This window comes from Oryzias latipes, chromosome 2 (assembly GCF_002234675.1).
Source record: "Oryzias latipes chromosome 2, ASM223467v1".
Lineage (NCBI taxonomy): Eukaryota > Metazoa > Chordata > Actinopteri > Beloniformes > Adrianichthyidae > Oryzias > Oryzias latipes.
In genome coordinates this window covers 5,190,379-5,211,774 of record NC_019860.2, presented here as the reverse complement: position 1 = coordinate 5,211,774, position 21,396 = coordinate 5,190,379, and the positions used below count along the sequence as shown (strand labels likewise).

Below are 21,396 nucleotides of genomic sequence, written 5' to 3'. Positions count from 1 at the left end.
ATGAAAGACTTTGAGAAGTGTATGATTACGGACGTCTGAAACAACATGCAATAATAAATCATCATATAAGTTCAAGAAAGATGACGCCTAGATTCATCGCTCTCTCCATAAGTCTGACGTAACCGGATTAACAGCAGAGTCTTTGACCTGCAGACAACTTGACATCAACTTTCACCGAGCTGATATCAGCTGAAGAAGGATATGGACCTGAATCTAATGTCTGCAGACATAACATCGAAGAGAACTACAAACTGTTTTGAACCCAGAAGATCAGCTGTTAATCAGAGAAGAAGAAATGCCAACCTTGGACAATCGACAGATTAAGAACCCTTTTTATTTTTCCTTTACAGCATTACTTTATAATATAAAAAAAAATAAAAAAATAAAACAAAACAAATTATTAATCACTTATTGAAAATGGTTAAATTGATCGACGTTTAATGATATTACTTCACTTGCTCCTAAAATTGATAAATTGATTCAAAAATCTTTCCTAATGTAACATAATTTTGCACATGTATTTAACTTTTGATACTTGATGAAATTTTGCTATGAAAATCTCTGAAACAGTGTTGTGTCTACTTTATTGATATAGAATTATTTTTTAATCTTATGAATGACTTTTAAAAGTAACATAATCTGCATATATTTCAGATGACTGATCTGCATTTGCCATGTTGATTTGTAAAATAGTTTTTTTTTACATAATAATTAAATAATTCATCTTTGTCATGTGCTTTATCGATATCTTATGATTCTTAATTCTGTCTGATAAAGGCTAGGAACCGGATATTGATAAATCATGTAATAGAATGGTTATAGTATAACGGGGTGGGAGTATATAAGTTTGCTTCCTTCCACTCCCTTTCAAGCAATATTTATTAATATGTCTTATCCTAAGTTTGATTAGTTACTGTATGAATGTTTAACTGATGATTGTATTGCTTTTGTGTATTATTTCTATTTAATTGCTTGAAAAAACCATTTCAAATAAAAAAAATTCAAATCAATACTGTCCTCCTTTTATTAGATCAGGAGAAAGAAGAATACACAGCTTTTGTTGAGTTTTCCCCCTACTTGACTGATTTTTCAAAATAATATGTCAGACTAATAATAAAAGGATTGATAAACACAGACACGCTCCATGTAGCGATCAGACCATAACTTTAGCTGGTAGCTCTTCCCACAGGTAGCCGCAGTGTCAGACTTTAAAGAACACAATTTCTAAGAGGCGGGGCGTTAAACACCCCCAACAACAGGTTAGATGACAGAGCCCGTTGAGCGTCTCTGCCTGGTGCATTTACTGAGCTGCAGTACATAGAAGTTCAATGATAATAAATAATAATAATAATAATAATAATAATATATTGGATTGTATTTTCTGTGCTTTTTCAGACGCTCAAAGCGCTTACATTGTGTCCATTATTCATTCACTCCTCATTCATACTTGGTGATGGTAAGCTACTAATGTAGCCACAGCTGCCCTGGGGCAGACTGACAGAGGCGTGGCTGCCATTTCGCGCCTACGGCCCTTCCTGACCATCACCTGGATCATTCATACACATGCACACGCTAGTGGAGCCACACTGGAGGCAAGGAGGGTGAAGTGTCTTGCCCAAGGACACGACATTTGGCGGGTGGGAGCGGGGATCAAACCGCTAACCCTTCGATCATCGGACGACCCGCTCAACCGCCTGAGCCACTGTCGCCGCTAACGTAGTCCGCTTTTATATATTCATGAGGGAGAAAAACCGCCGAACCGACCCTAAAACCGCCCAAATTATGCAAACCCGGCCAAAGCCATTTTTACCCGCAAATTTAGAACCAAAACCGTCCAATCTGGCAACACTGCTGCTAGCTTCTCTTGTAGCAATAAAATGCCCCCTCCAGAGCTCACTGTGACGTTACTTTCTGTTAGGTAGTTAGCTGCTCAGCCCATTGGACATTTCAGAATAAAAGCACTTCCATTGCTGCTTTACTTCCGTTGTGAGTTAAAGTGTTGTGAGGTAAGTTAATGTGTTGTGACCCTTCTGCGCCATGAGTTAATGTGTTGTGTTGTGAGTTATTGTGTTGTGTTGTGAGTTAATGTGTTGTGTTGTGAGTTATTGTGTTGTGAGTTAATGTGTTATAATTCTTCTGGGCCATGAGTTATTGTGTTGAGTTGTGAGTTATTGTGTTGTGAGTTATTGTGTTGTGAGTTAATGTGTTGTGTGTAAAGTTAATGTGTTGTGTGTAAAGTTAATGTGTTGTGTGTAAAGTTAATGAGTTGTGTTGTGACCCTTCTGGGCCACCGTACAATCAGTCCTCCAGTCTGACTGAGATAATTTACCCCTCCAATACCAAAGTGGTCGCTGGCAGGAAGGACACAACACACTTTGTAACCCTTGTGCTATCCTATGACCCCAACCTTCCATTGACGTGTTCTCCCTACCATGACAAAGGTGGAAAGATTTCATCTAATCTATGGACACCAGTGAGGTTCACAAAACATTGAAGAAAAAAAGTTCAGCCGCTGTGTAGTGGGTCTAGATGACCCAACTCCCAATGTTAAAGTGTCTAGGATAGCACAAGGGTTAAACATGATCACTAAATGTTTTTGACAAACATTTGTTAGAATGTTATTTTTTCCTGGACAAAGAACCTATACACAATAAATTCATTAATAAATTCATGAAATTAAATTAAGGCTTGAAATATTCCAACATTTTCCGTTTTTGTATAAAAAAATAAAGTTCTTTATTTTAAAAAGGACAAAAAAAGACTAAATGGCATTTTCACAATATTTTCTCATATACTGTAAAAGTTTTCTTCTCCAAGTTTTTCTGTTTTCGAAATTAAGATTTTACTCTAAATCCTTTATAAAAAAATGTTTTCATTTCAAAAGAAAAGTTTCTCACCCGTGTGTGTTCTAATGAATTTTACTACATTACATTTATGACTGAGCCATTTATCAGCCATAAAAACTATCTCTCACCTGTATGAGTTTTCAAGTGTGTTTTTAGAATTGATTTATGACTAAAACTTGTATCACATTCTTTACAAGAAAAAGGCTTCTCTCCTGTGTGAGTTCTCATGTGATTTTTTAAAGTAGTTTTTCGACTAAAACTGGCATCACATTTATTGCAAGGGAAAGGCTTCTCTCCTGTGTGAGTTCTCATGTGTGATTTGAGATTTACTTTATGACTAAAACTTGTATCACATTCTTTACAAGAAAAAGGCTTCTCTCCTGTGTGAGTTCTCATGTGATTTTTTAAAGTAGTTTTTCGACTAAAACTGGCATCACATTTATTGCAAGGGAAAGGCTTTTCTCCTGTGTGAATTCTCATGTGTGTTTCGAGATTATAAATTCGACTAAAACCTTTATCACATTCTTTACAAGTAAAAGGCTTTTCTCCTGTGTGAATTCTCATGTTTGTTTTGAGATGACATTTTTGAATAAAACTGGAATCACATTCTTTACAAGTAAAAGGCTTTTCTCCTGTGTGAGTTTTCATGTGTGTTTTGAGTTTTGATTTATGACTAAACCTTTTATCACATTCTTTACAAGTAAAAGGCTTTTCTCCTGTGTGAATTCTCATGTGTGTTTTGAGATGATATTTTTGAATAAAACTGGAATCACATTCTTTACAAGTAAACAGCTTTTCTCCTGTGTGAGTTCTCATGTGTGTTTTGATTTTTGATTTTTGACTAAACCTTTTATCACATTCTTTACAAGTAAAAGGCTTTTCTCCTGTGTGAGTTCTCATGTGTGTTATGAGATTAGATGTTTGACTAAACCTTTTATCACATTCTTTACAAGTAAAAGGCTTTTCTCCTGTGTGAGTTCTCATGTGTGTTATGAGTTTAGATTTTCGACTAAACCTTTTATCACATTCGTTACAAATAAAAGGCTTTTCTCCTGTGTGAGGCCGCTCAATAAACTTTTTAACACATTTTTTAGATGCACAATATCTTTTATCAGACCCATTTTGGACATGTCTTCTGTCTCTCCTCTTCCTCTGATCTCTGTTTGGTGGGTCTGTCTCTTCATCTGTAGTTGATGTTGATTCTGTCTCTTCATCTGTAGTTGATGTTGATTCTTCATGTTGGTTTCCTTCTTGACCATGACTGTCAGTTACATTAAAGCTCTGCTGATTGTTTAGATCTGCTTCACTGTTCTCATCTTCTTCATAAGTATCCATAAAGGTATCAGTCTCCTGCTTCAGATCAAGCTGATCTTCATCCTGACTGATGCAGAGTTCCCCTGGTTCGTCTTTAATCTCTGGTGGTTCTGGTTCCTCCTGTTTCTCATTAATCAGTGAAGGACCTGGTTCCTTCTGTTGCTCTTCACTTTGAGCAGGTTCTGGTTCTTCCTGTTTCACTCTAAAGTTCCTCTGGTTGCAGAGATCTTCCTCTTCAGTCATCCAATGCTGGGGGAGAACTGCAGGAATACAAACACAAGAAAAAGCCCTTTTATACTTCTAAATGAGTTTGTGTATTGACAAACACCAAGAAAAGTCGAAATCTTCTCAGTCAGGAATGTTATAGTCGAAATTTTTAAATGACAATATGAAAAACTGTTCATTCCAGCCGTGCTGGATGGGCTGCCCATCCGCACCTGGGGCTGGGATCACTCCTTCCCTGGCTGTGGGACGGGCCGGGGCAACCCTCTTGGGGCCCACGGTCACTCTGGGTGACATCTACCAGGTCTGCGGGGTCTGGGGTGGGGGCTTTGTTGGCCCTGTCCTGTGGGGGGGAGGGGGGGCTGTCTGGAGGAGGAGGGCCCACTTTAGGTAGGGGACCTTGGAGGTTTGACGGGTCGGGGTCTCCACTCACGCAATTGGTGGTCGCCCCGTCTGGTTGTGGCTGCCTAGGTCCCGTCGAGGCCTGACCAGAGTTCTCTCAGGGGCGGGGACCTGGACGCGCTTTCTGGCTTCTCTCTCTCTGTGTGGGGTGGGTGGTGGCGGCGCCTCATGGGATGGGGCCCCTGGGCTGAGGGGACCTGGGCCCTATGCTGGGGGGGGGGTTATTAGTGTGACGGGGGGGGTCAGCCTGCGTTGTACCTTGGGGGAAGGAGCTTAAATTGATCTTAAATTGCGAAGCTTTTAAGTTTTTACGGCTGTCAGTTTTCGAAAAGCTTCGTTTTAATTTTTTTTCATAATATATGCAAAAGTCTTTGTCCCTTAAGGCAACAGATTACAGTCCCCCACCCCCCACAGGCTGCTTTCATATCAACATAAGCTTGGAGCTCCAGAATGGACAAGAAAGAACGACGAGAATGGCTCGAGCAGGGCGTTGCTCACGGGGGGGGGGGGGGGGGGGGGGGTCGCTCGTGCCAGGCGGTCGCACGTGCTCGGGCCCGCTAAATGCTACTTGTAGCTTTAATTATTATTATTCTTTTTCTTCCGATGGAAGAGTCGCCTTTTTGAGGCCTTTAAAACTCACCAAATTTGGCACACACATCAGGACTCGCGAAAAATTTCGTATTTTATGGGAGATTGGCATGGGGGCACAAAAACAGCTCGACAGCGCCACCTACAATGACATTTGTCCCGAGCCCCCGCATATGCTTTAACGTACAAGCTTGATTTTTTCAGGACATGTTCATCAGATGGAGAACTACAAAAAAAGTCTCTTGGTACCAAGCTGTCAGTCGCACGGGAAGTCTGCTATATTGATGTCAATATGTCATTTTTGTTCTATTTTGGACATTTGTAGGCCTCCTTCTAGAACCAACTCCTCATAGATATTTTGGAGTAATGACTCCAAACTTTGGTTTTGTAAACTACACACATGTCCGATGTTAAATTGCAAAGCTTTTAAGTTTTTACGGTTGTTTGTGACCGTGGCGGCGCGTCGAAAATCGAGGTCATTTCGAAAACACGCCATGAAAAGACAAATGGCCATTACTCAGCCATGCATAATCCAACTTGATCCAAAATTGATATGCATGATTGTAGTCTGACTCTGAACACATCTGCAGTAAAAGAATCCGGTACAGGTGTAGCGCCACCTGCTGGCAACAGGAAATGACATGTTTTACTTGGAGCATCACTGCTCCACGTAGGATGAGCCGACACACCTCAAAATGATGTCCACCTGTTGAAAAGCCATTGAAGTTTACTCTGATAAAAAGCCATAACTTTCAATGCGGGGGTGTGGTCGTGACAGAGCGGCGAAGTTGGGCGTCTCGCCATGCACACAAATGTTGCTCTCACGTGCACATTCCTTGTCTGATCTCACCGAAATTCGATGGACATGATGAGGCTTCCATTCTGAACCCATGGATATGACAATTTTGTACGAACTCCAAAGCGCCACCTAGTTATTCAAAAACACAGTTTTTGTCGCATTCTGCCCCATCTTTTCTCAGCACTTTGTCCGACGTGCATGAAATTAAAACTTGAGATAATCAGAAGGGTCCACTCTCATAATCTACAGTTTCATGGCTGTACATCTGACGGTGCCTGCGTAAGCCAACGCCAAACAGGAAGTGGTCGATTGTGTTGCAGTTATGTATTGTAGGTCCATAGCACATCAGCCGTTTGTCTCAGGAAGCTGTGATTTCAAAATTAAATGCGTCTTACATATGTCCACCTTAGATATACAGCGCCTGCATGGGTGCCCAAAAACGGCTCGATAGCGCCACCTACAATGATTGTTTTTTCGACCCCCGCCATGTTCTTTAATGTAAAAGCTTGATTTTAACAGGGCATGTTCATCAGATGGATACCTACAAAAAAGTCTCTCAGGCCCCACCTGTCACTCGCACAGGAAGTCTGATATATTGAAGTCAATATGTCATTTTTGGTGTATTTTGGTCATTCGCAGGCCTCGTACTAGGATGAACTCCTCCTAGAGATTTGTAAATAATGACTCCAAACTTGTGTTTTGTAATTTAAACCCATGTCCAATGTGAAATTGCAGAGCTTTTAAGTTTTTACGGATGTTTGTCACCGTGGCGGCGCATCGAATTTCGAGGTCATTTCGAAAACACGTCATGAAAAGAAGAATGGCCATTACTCAGCCATGCATCATCTAATCTGATCCAAAATTGATATGCATGATTGAAGTCTGACTTTAAACACGTCTGCAGTGAAAGAACCTGGAACAGGTGTAGCGCCGCCTGCTGGCAACAGGAAATGATATGTTTGACTTGGACCATCAATGCTGCAAGAAGGATGAGCCGACACACCTCAAAATGACGTCCACCTGTTGAAAAGCCATTGAAGTTTACTCTGTCAAAAAACCATAACTTTCGACACGGGGGTGTGGTCGTGCCAGAGCGGCGAAGTTGGGCGTCTCGCCATGCACAAATGATGCTCTCACATGCACATTCCTTGTCTGATCTCACCGAAAGTCGATGGACATGATGAAGCTTCCATTCTGAACCCATGGATATGACAACTTTGGACGAGCTCTATAGCGCCACCTAGTCATTGCATGGGGCACATTCTGCCCTGTATTTTCTCTGTGCTTTGTCTGATGTGCATGAAATTAAAGCTGGAGATACTCAGAAGGGTTTTCTCTCATAATCTAAAGTTTCATGGGTGTACACCTGACGGTGCTTGCGTAAGCCACTGCCAAACAGGAAGTGGTCGATTCCGTTGCAGTCATATAATCAAGCTTCATAGGAAATCAGCCGTTTGTCTCAGGAAGCTGACATTTCAGAATTAGATGTGTCTTAAAAAAGCTCCACGTTTGGTAAGCAGCACTATAGGGTCTATGAGAAACAGTTAACCACCTTAATCACCCTATTGTGCTGAAAGCAACTTTTTGGACATTTTGACTCAAACAAATATTTTTATCATAACTTATGTTTAGGTTATCAGCACCAAAATAAATAAATAAATAAATATATATATATATAACTGGTCAACTGGTGAACTGGTCAACTCTAGGATTTTATTTAATCTTACATCCTCCAGCCTTTCCTCAGTCTCCCCTGCTGCAGGAGTGGAGTTAGCTCCCCCCCCCCCCCCCCCCCCCCCCCCCCCCCCGGCTGTCTGCTCACATGTAAATTAGCCAGGCAGTGGCAGACAAGGATGAGAACAGTTAGAAAGCCCAGTTCAACACTAAAAGGGTGCATTTTTCTTTGTTTTGTTTGTCTTTTATACATCTTTAGCACTAATCATTGCTTTTTTATTCATCCAAAATACAATTAACTTTATATTTTATATATTTTTTTTACAAACAAAACATATGAATGTGTTCCAAAACAAATCCCAGCCTCAGTACACTCCTATAGATGTAACATCAGACAGTAAATGTCTCTTTTATGCTTTTTTAATCAATGCTGCAACGTCTTTTCCTTTCTATACATCCAATGAAATTAAACTACGACAACAAACACAACATTTAGCAAATGTCTCTAAAAAGGTTGTGTACATACAATATGTACCACCTTTAACACCAAAGAAATAACAAATCTTTCTAATAAAATCACAAAAAATGGAACACAAAATGTAAAACCCAAATTAGAAATTGCAATTTTAAAAAGATACATTTTTCAGCAGCTTTTCAAAATCAATCACATATTTTACTCTTCTGTGGATGAAACAAAGAAGTCCAGAACAATGTAGCCACTTTTCCAAAGTCTCAGTCACCTTCAGTTTTAAACAAAGTCTGTGAAAATCCATCATTCATTGGTCACATGTATTCAGAGACCTGCTAAAAGTGCACAATAATAAAAGCTCTTTTATATAGATAACTGTTTGTTTGCTTGGAGCTCTAAATATAAAAAAATGCTTTTCTATCACTTAGACACAGATGGAGAAGCATATCAACTGGATTAGTATCAGGGTGGCATGTTTAGGTTTAATTAGGAACATCGCCACAGTGCCCATCCAGACTGGGACAGCAACGGAGTCCACTTCACAGCCGTGAGGCTGCTGTGTTTAACTCCAGCTGCCCCAGCAAGGGAGACAACTGCAGCAACGACCACTGACCAAGCCGGCAAGCCCTGGCAGAAAAGATCCCCACAAGAAACACTGGCTCAGGCAGGCTAGTCAAAAAGTATATATAGTTTTGCCATTGTCTTGCAGCTCGCAGATCAAGTGGTTTTGTTTTCCAGTAATGTCAGTCAAAAATGCAAGTTCAGATTCACCATATTCATATTCACCATATTCAGCAGACATCTCCTCCAATAGCACCTTAAAAATCCTGTGCTGTTTTGCTTTGCAGCTGAGGTTGTTTATGATTTTCACAATATGAGTCATTATGCAGGGCTCCAGACTGCGACCAATTGCTCGCATTTTGCGAGCAAAATTTGAGAGTTTGCGACTGAATTTTACATCCAGTCGCACATGTGCGACCAGTAAATTTGCCTCCCCCACCCTCCGTATTTTTTTATACATTAAATGTGCAAGGGGCACGTCAATGATGAATGAAATAATCTGAGACGCGAGCGCACACACACGCAGGCAGACACACACACTCGCGCACATACTCATGAAACGCGAGCACACACTCTCGCGTGATGCCCGTCTGTGAGGCGGCCACTGCGTGTGAGAAGAATAAGTCACTGTAAGTGGCTAAAATATGTGGAGGGGGCAGGGCCTAGAGATATTCGCGCGCGCGTAAACATCTGTGGGAAGGAAACGGAGACAACCTGATATGTGCGTCTGAGCTATGAGTAAGCGAACCATTGATTCGTTCTTCCGGCCTGCGGCTAGTGTACCAGTGCCAGGGTGTACAGCAGGGGTCTCAAACTCGCAGCCCGCGGGCTATTTGCGGCCCCCCAAGATGATATTTTGCGGCCCCCGCATTAAATGAAAATTTAATGTTACTGCAGCCCGCCAATTTTTTTTCATTGTCGTGCACGGAGATGACCAACCAATCACAGTGGGGTTAATGACTGTTGGGGGCGGGACAATGACAGGGCTTGAAAGAAGGACACCTGACAGCCCCCTCCCTCCCCAGACCACATTAAGGAGTTCCTTACTTTCCTTTCTAGAACGTATCTATTCGCTCGTAATTTTCTAAATACATGCAGTCTGTGCTGAACTTTTCTCTGGGTCACACAGACCCGGAGGAAGGTTTAGTGTTTTGGTTACGGTTACGGCGGCGCATCAAACGGTTTATGCACGGCTGTTACGGCAGCTCACCCGACCCGGGAGTCGGGTCAGCTGAGGAGAATAAACGTGCCACACCTACGTGCGTGACAGCTAACGGGGCTTGAACTTTAAACACTTATTATATATTTATTTTATAATTATTTTAATGTTTTGTAATGCATGTAGCCTTTTTTAATTAATTAGTATTTTAAATTATTTTAATTAATCACTCAACTACAAAAACCATCAGGACACATGTCCCATAATGCATTGTTTTGTAGTCTGTAGGGCAGCTTTCAGTCAGTTCAGTTTCCAGCTGTGTCCGGGTAGGTTTGCCCCTTGCTCCCACCCCTTTGTCGCAATATTTTTGTGATGATTGACAGTTGATGTTGGAGCAAAAACAAAAATATGTCTCACACCAGGTGATCTGCGCAGCGTTGAGTTCACCTGGGTGATCTCAAACACACTTTTTATTGTGCATCTTGGCTGCACCTATTTGGTGTCACAAAGATAAATTTCAATCCATTTTCTTTACTATTTGTACTGTCATGACAGCGATGGTGCTGTCAGTTTACCTGTTGCATTTTCAAAAGTGAAGAATAAAATGTGACACTGAATTGGAAACGGCACATTGTAATTTTTGCATCTATTATTAGAGTATTTATTCGTAATACAGTGGAAATTAGTAGATTTGGTTAGCATGTTGATTTACGGTATGCGCCCCTAAATTTTCTGGTTGTGCCCCTAAAATTTTCAGTTAGGGGCCACTGTGCTCCTAGTGAAAAAAGTTAGTCTGGAGCCCTGTTATGTGTCCAGAGCCAATCACTTCTGGTAAATGACGCAGCAGTAATGAAGACATTTTGGAAAGTCTGGGTCAGCTTTACAGCGAGTGATGAAACCTGTCTGTCTATTGATCATAGCAGGAGTCCCATCTGCAGTCACTGCTACTAGCTTTACTAATGGTACCTTTTTCTGAACAAAAACTCCTTCACCATGTTATACATTTCAACTCCTCTCGTAGTTATCTGTCAGGGCAGTTGTGTCAAGAGTTCTTCTCTTCTGGAAACCAAAAGCTATGTACTGCTGCTGTCTAAAGACTCATCACACTGGACATTAAACCACCTGCACTTTGCAAGATCCCGGTCCACCTGATCGGCCAAGTTATCAGACATAGCTGACACTTGTCTAGACATTGTAGGGAAATTAGATCAGTTCCACTTTTCTCATTCTTAGGTACAGTGTTAGTAATTATCATCATTGCTTGATTGACACCTTCTTAATCTGAAAATGCCTTCTTCTTGATGAGAAAACGAGCAGTTCTAATCAAGGCTTCGGTTGAAGATTTTTTTTTCATGCTATATGCAAAAGTGTCTGTCCTTAAAGCCAACAGATTACAGCCCCCCCCCCCCACTGCTATCATGTTAAATGTAGCTTGCAGCTCCAGAAACCAGAAGGAAGAATGAAGCCAAATGGTTCGAGCAGGGCGTTGCTCTTGGGGCGGTCGCCCATGCCAGGCGGTCGCACGTGCTCGGGCCCGCTAAATGCTACTTGTAGCTTTAATTTTAATTTTAATCCGTGTGGTCAGTGCTTTTTCTGTTGAAGAACGGAGCCGGTGTAGGTACAATAACCGTTCGGCCTGGAACATCCGTTCGGAGTCCTTCGGGGTCCTGGGACTAATGCTGACGTCCCATTTTGTGATTGGCTGTCAGTTGGCCTGATGACGTGTCAGATAGTGATTGGTCTGGACAAAGTACGATACCACCATAGACGAAAATATTATGACTTCTGTTGTAAACAAACAGAGCTCTGTTATAGAGCGACATTGTCTTCTAAATGTGCTTTTATTATTGTTATGATTATTATTGAATGCATGTTTGCTTATAGTTTTTATAATCCCTGCGCCCAGTGCTTTATTATTGGCAGATCGGACCCGGAAGCACAACATTTAGCCGTGCTAACCAATGAGTTATATCACTAGAGGAGACACGCCCGTTTTAGAAGCCTGGCCGACGGTGGCGGAGCGCGATGCCATCTTGGTGAGGTCGACGACGCCCACATGACAATGATTTGTATTGCTTTTAAAGTTGTCTAAGTAGCTTTTATATACTATATATATGTTAACATTTACACACGCACGCACGCGCGCCACACACACACAACCTCACCCCACCCGCATCGAGCCATCACGGGTTTTCACCCACATAGTTATACCCCCACGCGGACAGTATGTAGTGTAAAACCGCCACTGAGTGACAGACAAACACAATAAAAAGCATGGAGCTCAAAGGGCTTCTTCTCTGTTTCTTTGATGAAGGTCACATACATACCTATGCGGTGGAGTCGAAGCTGCGGGTTCCAGCTGCTATCCAGCAGTCTGCGCTGACGACAGAGCTCCTCCTCCTTCTGGACGATGGTTCCTTCAGCAGCAGAAAGTTGTTCTCTGACAGAACCTTCCTGAGGTTCTGAAGACATGGTTCCTGCTCCGATCTTCAGCTCAAACTCCCACAAACACCGCCGTCCTCTTCACTGCAGCTCCGATCGATCATCTGCTAGTCTCACAATCACAGCAATCCACGTTGTCTTTCCGTTCAACACTTCTTCACTCATTTACGACACTTTGGAAAATGCTGACAGGTTCCCACACGAAACACGTATCGCCCTTTCTGTCCAAAAACCTCACAAACGTCCCAACAAAACACCACCGTCCTCTCAACACAAGCTAACGCTGCTAGCCTGCTAACAAGCTAACACTGCTAGCGCCTCGTGCTGTTCTTCCTCTTTGTTTGGCTAAAAGCGTCATGGTGCTTTAGCGCCACCAGCTGGTCTGGAGTGTTGTCTGTCGCTCACATAAGGATGTCGATGGCGGCATAAAATCGCTATTTTTTCAACTTTACTGTTAAATAAAAGAGAAAGTGACCGTTTTTATCAACAAAATTATGGTGTGACTAATCTTTTTCGACCCGAAAAAGAGCAACCTAACAGGAGAAGGGTGAACGGGACAAGACTTCCGGTTCCGGTGTAGGTACCATAACCGTTCGGCCTGGAACTACCGTTCGGGGTCCTATTGACTGAAGGAAACGTCACACTACGGTAGCCCCACTTGGACAAACTATGTAGAGTGGAGATGTGCTTGGGCTCTACATATTTTAATTTCACGTTCCCTTTTGTAACCTAAAGTTATTTTCCTTCATAAATTGTGTCTGACAATATTCTTTGTAATTTTTATAAAAAGATTTTGCCACAATCCGCTTCTTATTCCGGTTTAAGTTCAGACATTATGGCTGAAAATGTTGTCAGCACGGCTAAATGTGTTGCTTCCGGGTCCGATCTGCCAATAATAAAGCACTGGGTGCAGGGATTATAAAAACTATAAGCAAACATGCATTCAATAATAATCATAACAATAATAAAAGCACGTTTAGAAGACAATGTCGCTCTATAACGGAGCTCTGTTTGTTTACAACAGACGTCATAATATTTTCGTCTATGGTGGTATCGTACTTTGTCCAGACCAATCACTATCTGACACGTCATCGGGCCAACGGACAGCCAATCACATAATGTGACGTCAGCATTAGTCCCAGGACCCGGAAGGACCCCGAACGGATCTTCCAGGCCGAACGGTTATGGTACCTACACCGGCTAATGATGTTAGTCGCCATTTTGTCGTCTGCAGCCAGGGGGGTATTCCAGAAAGCAGGTTATGCTAGCTCCCATGATAAGTTTGAGGCTAAGGAAGTTGATAACCTCAGCTTTCGGTTCCAGAAATCGAGGTATGTTTCAGGGTAGGTCAAGTTACCATAGCAACTCATGCTCTGAACATAACCTGGTCAGGAGCAGGTTTAGTTGAAGGTTAGTCTGTTTACAGAGAGGTGAAGCAGCATGACGTGTCCATTTGAAGATGATTTAGTGGATGAAGAAGCTCAGATAATACTTTTTCCACCGTGAGAGGGTGATAAGACCACATATGGATGTTGGAAAGAAACTTTTTTACTTTGATCTAACTTAATTATTTGCTTCAGTTAAGATAAATCATTTTTTTGTTAGGTCACCTTAAAAATAACACGTAGTTTTCAGACAATTATTTTCCTTTCGTTCAAATTAATTCAATTTAGTAGGTGTAACTTTGATGCTGCTGTTAGATCGGCACCGCAAGGGATTCTGGGATATCATTCCCTTTGCTTGTCTGGACGGATTTGGGTTTAAGTGTGGGTTTTTGACCAAATGTGTTTAGTTGTTTAGCTGTTTTACTGTTTCACCGTGTTTTGCCGAGTTATTTTGTCCTACTATGCTTACGTCTCTGCACCATGAGTGAGAGTAAAGGAGAGGATGATGAGTTTATATAGCACCCCTACCACCAATACCTGTTATGACAGCGATGGAAAATTCTTTAATGAGTTTTTGCACTCCGTGCATTTTTTCCCCCTTTCTTTTTATTGTTATAAAAATGAGCATATCTGCCGGCTCAAACTTAGACATATGAAAGTTCAAGAAATATAAGTAATTAAGATGGAAAAAAGATTAATGGAGTAATGTGACATTTAGTTAGATAAATACGTAAACTTGAGTTGTATAAACAATTATTGAGTTTGAATAAATTTAACTAAATTATTTAAATTATTTTTCAGCCGTGTAACTTTTTTGATGGACTAATAATCTTTATCCCCCGTCATTAAAATCTCAGACTCTGTCTCACTTCCGTCTCAAGTGTCGCGCTTTCTGTTTTTTTCTCCACGCGTTTCCATGGTGACTCCAGAAATCGGCGATCTATTGAGAATGTCTTTATGTACCGTGCGTTAACCCAGGGTTACCAAGTCGAGCGTAATTACGCCAACTCATATCTGGTCTTTTGGAACCGACATACCCCAGGTAAGCAAGTTCAGGCGGATTTCAGCCAGAGTTCAGGCTCAAAGGCAGGGTAGTTTAAACATGCTTCCTGGAATACCCCCAGGTCTTCTTTAACCGAAAGAAACCTTAGAGTAATATATTTCCTGGACAACACATGTCCTCATGAAATGAAATATGAAATAATCTGAAAATTTGACATAAACTATTGGTAGGAAAAGAAACGTCAAATCCTTTCAGGGTTTTTGGAAAAAATCGTTTAAATATTATATTATATATAAATATATTCAACAAATTTCACACATGTGGGATCAGATAAAGTAATTCTGATTCTTATTATCCATCCAATTTACTTTCTGCATTGACATTGTTTATTTTTAGTGTCATCAAATTTTGAACAATTGTAAAATAATTATAGAGGTGGATCTTTTATTCTAACAAACATTGTTCTCTTTTGCATTTTGTTTGATCCTACTACAAAATTAAAATAAATAATACTTATTAATAAGTATTAATGCTTTTTCCTCTTTTAAATCAATGCATTTGTTTTCCTCCAACTAAGAATCTGCAAACCCTGATGAGAACTCCCAGCAGGAAAATAATTCATCTGCAGGAAACTAGAAAAAAGCCTTTTTGTGGGAGGAAACCATTCCAGATCTTTACAAACACCAGAAATCCCAATTTTTCCTCCACTTAACCTGAGTTTGGGTTCCAGGAAGCGGTGTGTGTTCAAGCTCCGCCCCCAGCAGCACCTCATGAAGCCCCTCCTCCAAAGGGAGGCCACTGGGGAATTCTTTTTTTTTTTTTTTTTTTTTTTTTAACTCGTTCTGTCCAACAGCTTAGCAAACAGATTAGAGCTGAAGGCTTTTTGTGTTGGACAGGTTTTACTATCACAAAAAGAGGTTATATAGCTTCGAGAAACTAGAATGTAGCTTTGTATAAAACCCTTTTTGTTGTATTAGTTTTTATTTATTTGTTACATTTAGTGTGTGTGGGGAGGGAGAGGGGAGAATGTGAGGGGAGGGGGGGGGGGGTGGAAGAGAGTAAAAGGAAGAGGTGAAAAGGTGGGGGATACAAGCACTGATTTGAATAAGTTACTATTTTAAGCTGTTACAATTCTACCAGATCTGCCGGAAAGTAAATTGTTACATCAAAGTTGAAAATCTGACACTAAGATGAGTGAGAAAAAAAAGAAGAAAAAATCTGTCCATCAATACACTGTGGGTAAGGAGGAGGGATGAAGCAGACAGGGAGCAGTGTTGGGTTCTCCCGGCGCGGCGGGGGGGCTGCTCTCCTGGTTGGGCTGGGGCGGCGCCCTCTTTCCCTCCGTGCCTCCCTGCTCTCTGGCTCTGGGGGCCTTGCGGCGGCCCTGCTGGCCCTGGCCTGGGTGGCGGGCTTGGTCGCCCGGGCGGCGGTTGTTCCCTGCCGGTTCCCGTGTGGTGTTGGGGGGAATCCGGCTGCCGCTGCTGGTGCGGTGGGGGTCTTGGGGTGGGGATGGCTGGGCACTCTCCCTCCTTCTTTTCACGTTCCACCATCCATTTTAGAAGAACATAAACACTCACCTGAGCACAGGTGTTAGCTCAACAGACTGAATGACTGAAATATTTCACACTAGTTGGTTTTAAGGCATAAGTATGCGTGTGAACACTATCTGTTTTGTGTACATGTCGACAGGTGGACATTTTTGCAACTAACAGGTGTGTTTATAACATTTGAGTGTGTGTGTGGACAGGCTCCGCCCTTTTTTTTGTTTTTTGTTTTTTTACATTTGAACCTTACCATAATGATTAACAACCAGTAAACTTGTTGCTTTATGCTGCTTCATGGTCTTATCCCCCTTCCCCTCCTATTATCACCCCCTACCCCCCCTCTCTCTAACGTCCCTCTTTCTTCTTCCCCTCTTTCCTTTTCCGTCCGGTCCAACACCAAAGATTTTCAGACATGTTTGAAATTAATAAAGTTTGGCCTCAATTACAAAAGGGGTTTATTCAGACATACCTTTGGTTTGTCTGAAGATTAATAACCCCTCTTGTTAAAGTAAAATATGTCCAACCCAAGAGGCCCTCAGCTCTCATCTGTCTGCCCAGCTGTTGGACAGGACAAGTTAAAAAAAAAAAAAAAAAAAAAAAAAAAAAAAAAGACAGGGAGCAGTGTGACAGTGTGCACGTGCACGTGGGGGTGGTGCACATGCTGCCGATGTGAACCGTGTGTTCATAAGGGGAACCAGATCCTACCCAGCCAGACCAGGAGAGGGGAGGAGAGCCCCCCAGGCCAGGAGCCCCCCGAGCATCCGCACCCAGGCAGCCCGGGAGGAGAGGAGGAGGGGACCGCCCACCCCACCGGCCAGGCACAGAGAGGGCCCCCTACAGGGCCCCCCCCCAGTGCCCAGAGGCACAAGAGAACCCAGTGTCCGGCCCCCAGGCCACAAGACAGGAGCGCTTAGCCGTACCAGGCGGCAGCCATGGGGGCCACCGGGCACCGGACACCGAGACAAGGGCCAGGGACGAAGCCAGGGCCCCCGGAACCCATGAGCCGTCCACCACCCGACCGGTGCCCCGTCTCCGCAAGCCAGCCCAGGCACGCGACCTAAGCAACCCAGGGATCGCCACACACCCACAGCCACCCCCCATAACCCTACAACCCTACACACTACAACCCCCCCCCCCCCCGCCATAATATCTGAGCCCCCCTCCCCAACCCTCTCAGTGCCCTCCCCTCTCTGTGATGGGGAGGGAAAGCCCCAGAGGGTCCCAGCGAGCCAGCCCCCAGGTCCGTCCTACCCATGCACTCACGCACACATACTCACAATCATCTGGTTACCCTCCCCACCCCCGCCGCCACGCAGTAACCCCCCCCCAGCCGGCAGACCCCCAGCGCAGCATGCCCGACCCCCCCGCAGCCGACAGGATTCCCATAAGCCCGGCCGCCCTGAGAAGACCAGGCAGGTGAAGACCGGCCACCCCCCCCCCCGACCCCACCCATGTGTGGAGGTGTGGGAGTGCTGTGTGTGTGCTGCAGGTAAAATAGGAGGTCCTCAGTGTGGGGGGCCCCACCGCTGCCAAGCCGCAGAGCCCCCCACTCCGGGGTCCCTCTGAGTGTGGTGTGTATTTGCTGTGTGTGTGCTGCTAGCATGCAGTGTGTGTGTCTAAGGAGGAAGTTAAAATTGTGGGGGGGGGCAGCAAAAGGTGAGCACGGATGTTTCACCGTGCCCCCCTCCTCCAGACCCCCTCCACAAGGCCCTAGATGAATCAGAGTGTCTAATAAGCAAGTAAAAAGCGGGGAGGACGGCGGGTGCCGACGAGTACCCAGAGAGGGGTATCCCCAGTGAGCCCCGCCAGCATACCCCTCCCATCCAGTTCCCGGAGCCCTATGTGCCTGTGTGCAATATTTGTTTGGGTGAGAGCGGGGAGGAGCAGGCGGATGGGCACAACCGGGGGAGAAGGCTCCCCCGAGCGACCGGCCCCCCAGCCGGCCGCGGTAGGCGCCCCCCCTCCCAGAGCGGCCAGGCAGCCAGAAACGACAAGCCAGCCGCAGTTGGAGGCCAGAGCCTCGCAGCGCCGAGAGACAGCCAGCAAGGAAGGGTCCCGGCGCCAGAACGGAGGGGCAGGGGGTCCAGCCCCACCATTCATACCCTGACCTCCCTAAGGACTAGCACGCTACCCCCCCAGGCCCCCCCTCCCAAATAAATAAATAAAATAATAATAATAAAATAAATAAATAAATAATAGTAATAATAATAATAGTAATGATAATAAAAATAATAGTAATGATAATAATAATAATAATAATAATAATAATAATAATAATAATAATTATAATAATAATAGTAATATTAATAATAATAATAATAAATAATAATGAAATAAACCCACCCAAGTGAAGCCCTTAACCCCTGCTGTGACTGCGGCGTCGACCCCCGGGGGGCCAGGCCACGCGCCAACTACCAGCCACGGGCGAAACACCGGCCATGGGCAGACGACCCCAGGCCCCAGAGCCCCAAGGAGGCATCCGCCCAGGAACCCCTGCCAAGTCGCCGGCAGAGTGTGCGCCCCCACCACCACACCACCTGGGCAACCAGAGCCCCGAGCCGGGAGAACGGCAGGCCCGGCAGAGCCCACCCCCCCCCAAACCCACCCCGGCCCACCCAACCAGCCAGGACCCGGCCCAACCTATCACCATCCCACCCCTATTAGGTGATGTGACTAACCAGCTGGAGCCAGGGAGAGTCTGAGGCCGACAGGTTTTTTGTGGAGGACATTATCTCTAAACTAATATGCTCTGACATGAGGTTTCTGTAGTGGTTGATGCTAAGATTATTTTTAGATTTCCAGTTTAGGAGGATAGTTTTCTTTGCGATACATACAGCGGTGAGAACCATATAACCCTTGTTAGATTCCATGTTGATGTTATTCAGGTCACCTTCTTCTTTCTCTTTCGGCTTTTCCCATCAGGGGTCGCCACAGCGAATCATCGTTTTCCACCTCACTCTATCATGAACATCTTCTACCCTAACGTTAGCCAACTTCATGTCCTCTGTTAAGACATCCATATATCTCCTCTTTGGCCGTCCTCTTGCCCTCCGGCCAGGCAGCTCCATCTCCAACATCCTTCTACCAATATATCCACTATCCCTCCTCTGAACATGTCCAAACCATCTCAGTCTGGCTTCTCTGACTTTGTCGCTAACACAGGCAACATGAGCCGTCCCTCTTATTCAGGTCACCTAATAAGCAGAATTTGGGGCAAGCAGGAATCTTATGATTAAACCAGACTGATAAATCCTCACAAACCTTACGCCAGAATGATTGGACAGGTGGACAGAGCCACAGAGCATGCAAATAGTCGTCTATGTTGTTACCTATGCAGTGTGTGCATATAGCAGACTGATTGAGACCCATTTTAAATAGCCTCTGTCCAGTGTAGTGAGTTCTGTGGAGAATCTTGTATTGAATAAGTTGCAAATTAGGGCTTTTGGTCATATTAAAGGCATTCAAACAGATCTGTAGCCAAAATTGTTCACTAGAATTCAATGATAGCTCAGACTCCCATTTTGTCATGGGTAAGTAAATTGTTTCATCTATGTCCGATAACATCTTATAAATTTTGGAGGTGAGTTTGGGATTTTTAAGGTCCATGAAATGTGTTACTGTAAGGGGAGGGTCTAGGTCTATTTGGGTCAGGCAGTATTTAGTGCTTATAGCTGATTTAAGTTGCTGATATTCTAGAAATGTGTTTATATTAATTCCATAGGTTGAGGATAATGTTGAGAGAGACATAAATTTTCTATTCTGAATTATATGCTGAAACTGCTGGATTCCTTTGTTCTTCCATGAAGCAAAATGAATCATGGTTTTGTTAATCAAAATGTCAGGGTTGTTCCAAATGGGGGTAAGTTTACATGGAAATAAGGTGAGGTTGTTTTTTTTAAGAAAATCCCACCAGGCTGTTAACGATGAGCTGATGTTTAAACTTCTGAAGCAATTGTGTTGTTTAATTTTAGAACTGAAGAAAGGTAGATTAGAAATATCTAGGTTATCACAGAGATTTTGTTCAATGTCTAGCCAGGATTCATCTAGCACACCAGGATTCAGCCATTTTTGTACTGCCACTGGGGAATTCTGAATGAACCTTTACATTTCAACAGAAATTTCAAGCTAAAAACAGGAAAAAAAACTCTCTTCATGTTTGAAAACAATCAATCATTCAAACAGGAAGAAAAAACGTTTGTCAGGAAATCAACCGATTTGATTGATTGTAAATCTTCATGTTGGAGTTTGATGAATGGAAGTAGAATCTGTAGAAAGTCAGTTGATGTTTTCCATTTCAGTCAGACAACTCATGAAGTAGTAATAATATTTATTTTCACATCTTTTAGTTTGCTTTCACATACTTTGTTGCTTTCACATTCTTTGACATTCACTCTCCTTTAAGTTAGCTTTCACATTCCTCCAAATTAGCATTTCACATTCCTTTAACTTTGCATTTCACTTTCCTTTAACTTTGCATTTCACATTACTTTAGTTTGGCATAAGACTCCATGCAATTTCAAGAGACAAATTTCCCCAACCTTTGGGGTAATAACTAACCCAACACCAATTAATCAAGGTTGGATAGAAATTTAATGTATATCAGTATGTAATCAGATGAAGTGTGTTTCAGAGGCATTCCATATTCAGACTTACAAGTATGACTTCTATGTGTGACCCGGCACCTTTGACCGTTGGGCCGCTCCCGTTCGAGTACAGCGCCACGAATGGAACATACTATTTATTCAGTCTGCTATGTTTGACCCTGCACCATTGACCATTGGGCCGCTCCCGTTCGAGTACAACGCCAAGAAGTGAACATACTATTTATTGAGTCTGCTATATGTGACCCGGCACCATAGACCATTGGCCCACTCCATTTCGAGTATAGTGGCAAGAAGACAACACAACTTAATATACATATCTGAAGCTTCCACTGGAATAATATGATAAAAGCTTAAGTTGTTGTTTCTTTCGGCTTTCTCCCATCA

General features: G+C 43.2%; 3 protein-coding genes across 3 annotated transcripts in view; 1 reads left to right on the top strand and 2 right to left on the bottom strand.

Annotated features, from left to right (window-relative positions):
• LOC101172629 (zinc finger protein 436-like) overlaps window positions 1-21,396 on the top strand; it is a 1,005,429-nt gene that overhangs the window by 751,838 nt on the left and 232,195 nt on the right. The gene's annotated exons all lie outside the window — the stretch shown is intronic.
• The window catches only part of LOC110016657 (zinc finger protein 502-like), a 970,715-nt gene that overhangs the window by 807,646 nt on the left and 141,673 nt on the right, over window positions 1-21,396 (bottom strand). The gene's annotated exons all lie outside the window — the stretch shown is intronic.
• The window catches only part of LOC110013959 (gastrula zinc finger protein XlCGF57.1-like), a 317,596-nt gene continuing 298,821 nt past the window's right edge, over window positions 2,622-21,396 (bottom strand). Inside the window, exon 2 of the mRNA XM_023962400.1 lies at window positions 2,622-4,420. Within this exon, the coding sequence (XP_023818168.1) occupies window positions 2,964-4,420 (1,457 nt within the window). The 3' untranslated portion in view covers window positions 2,622-2,963. The remainder of the gene's footprint in view (window positions 4,421-21,396) is intronic.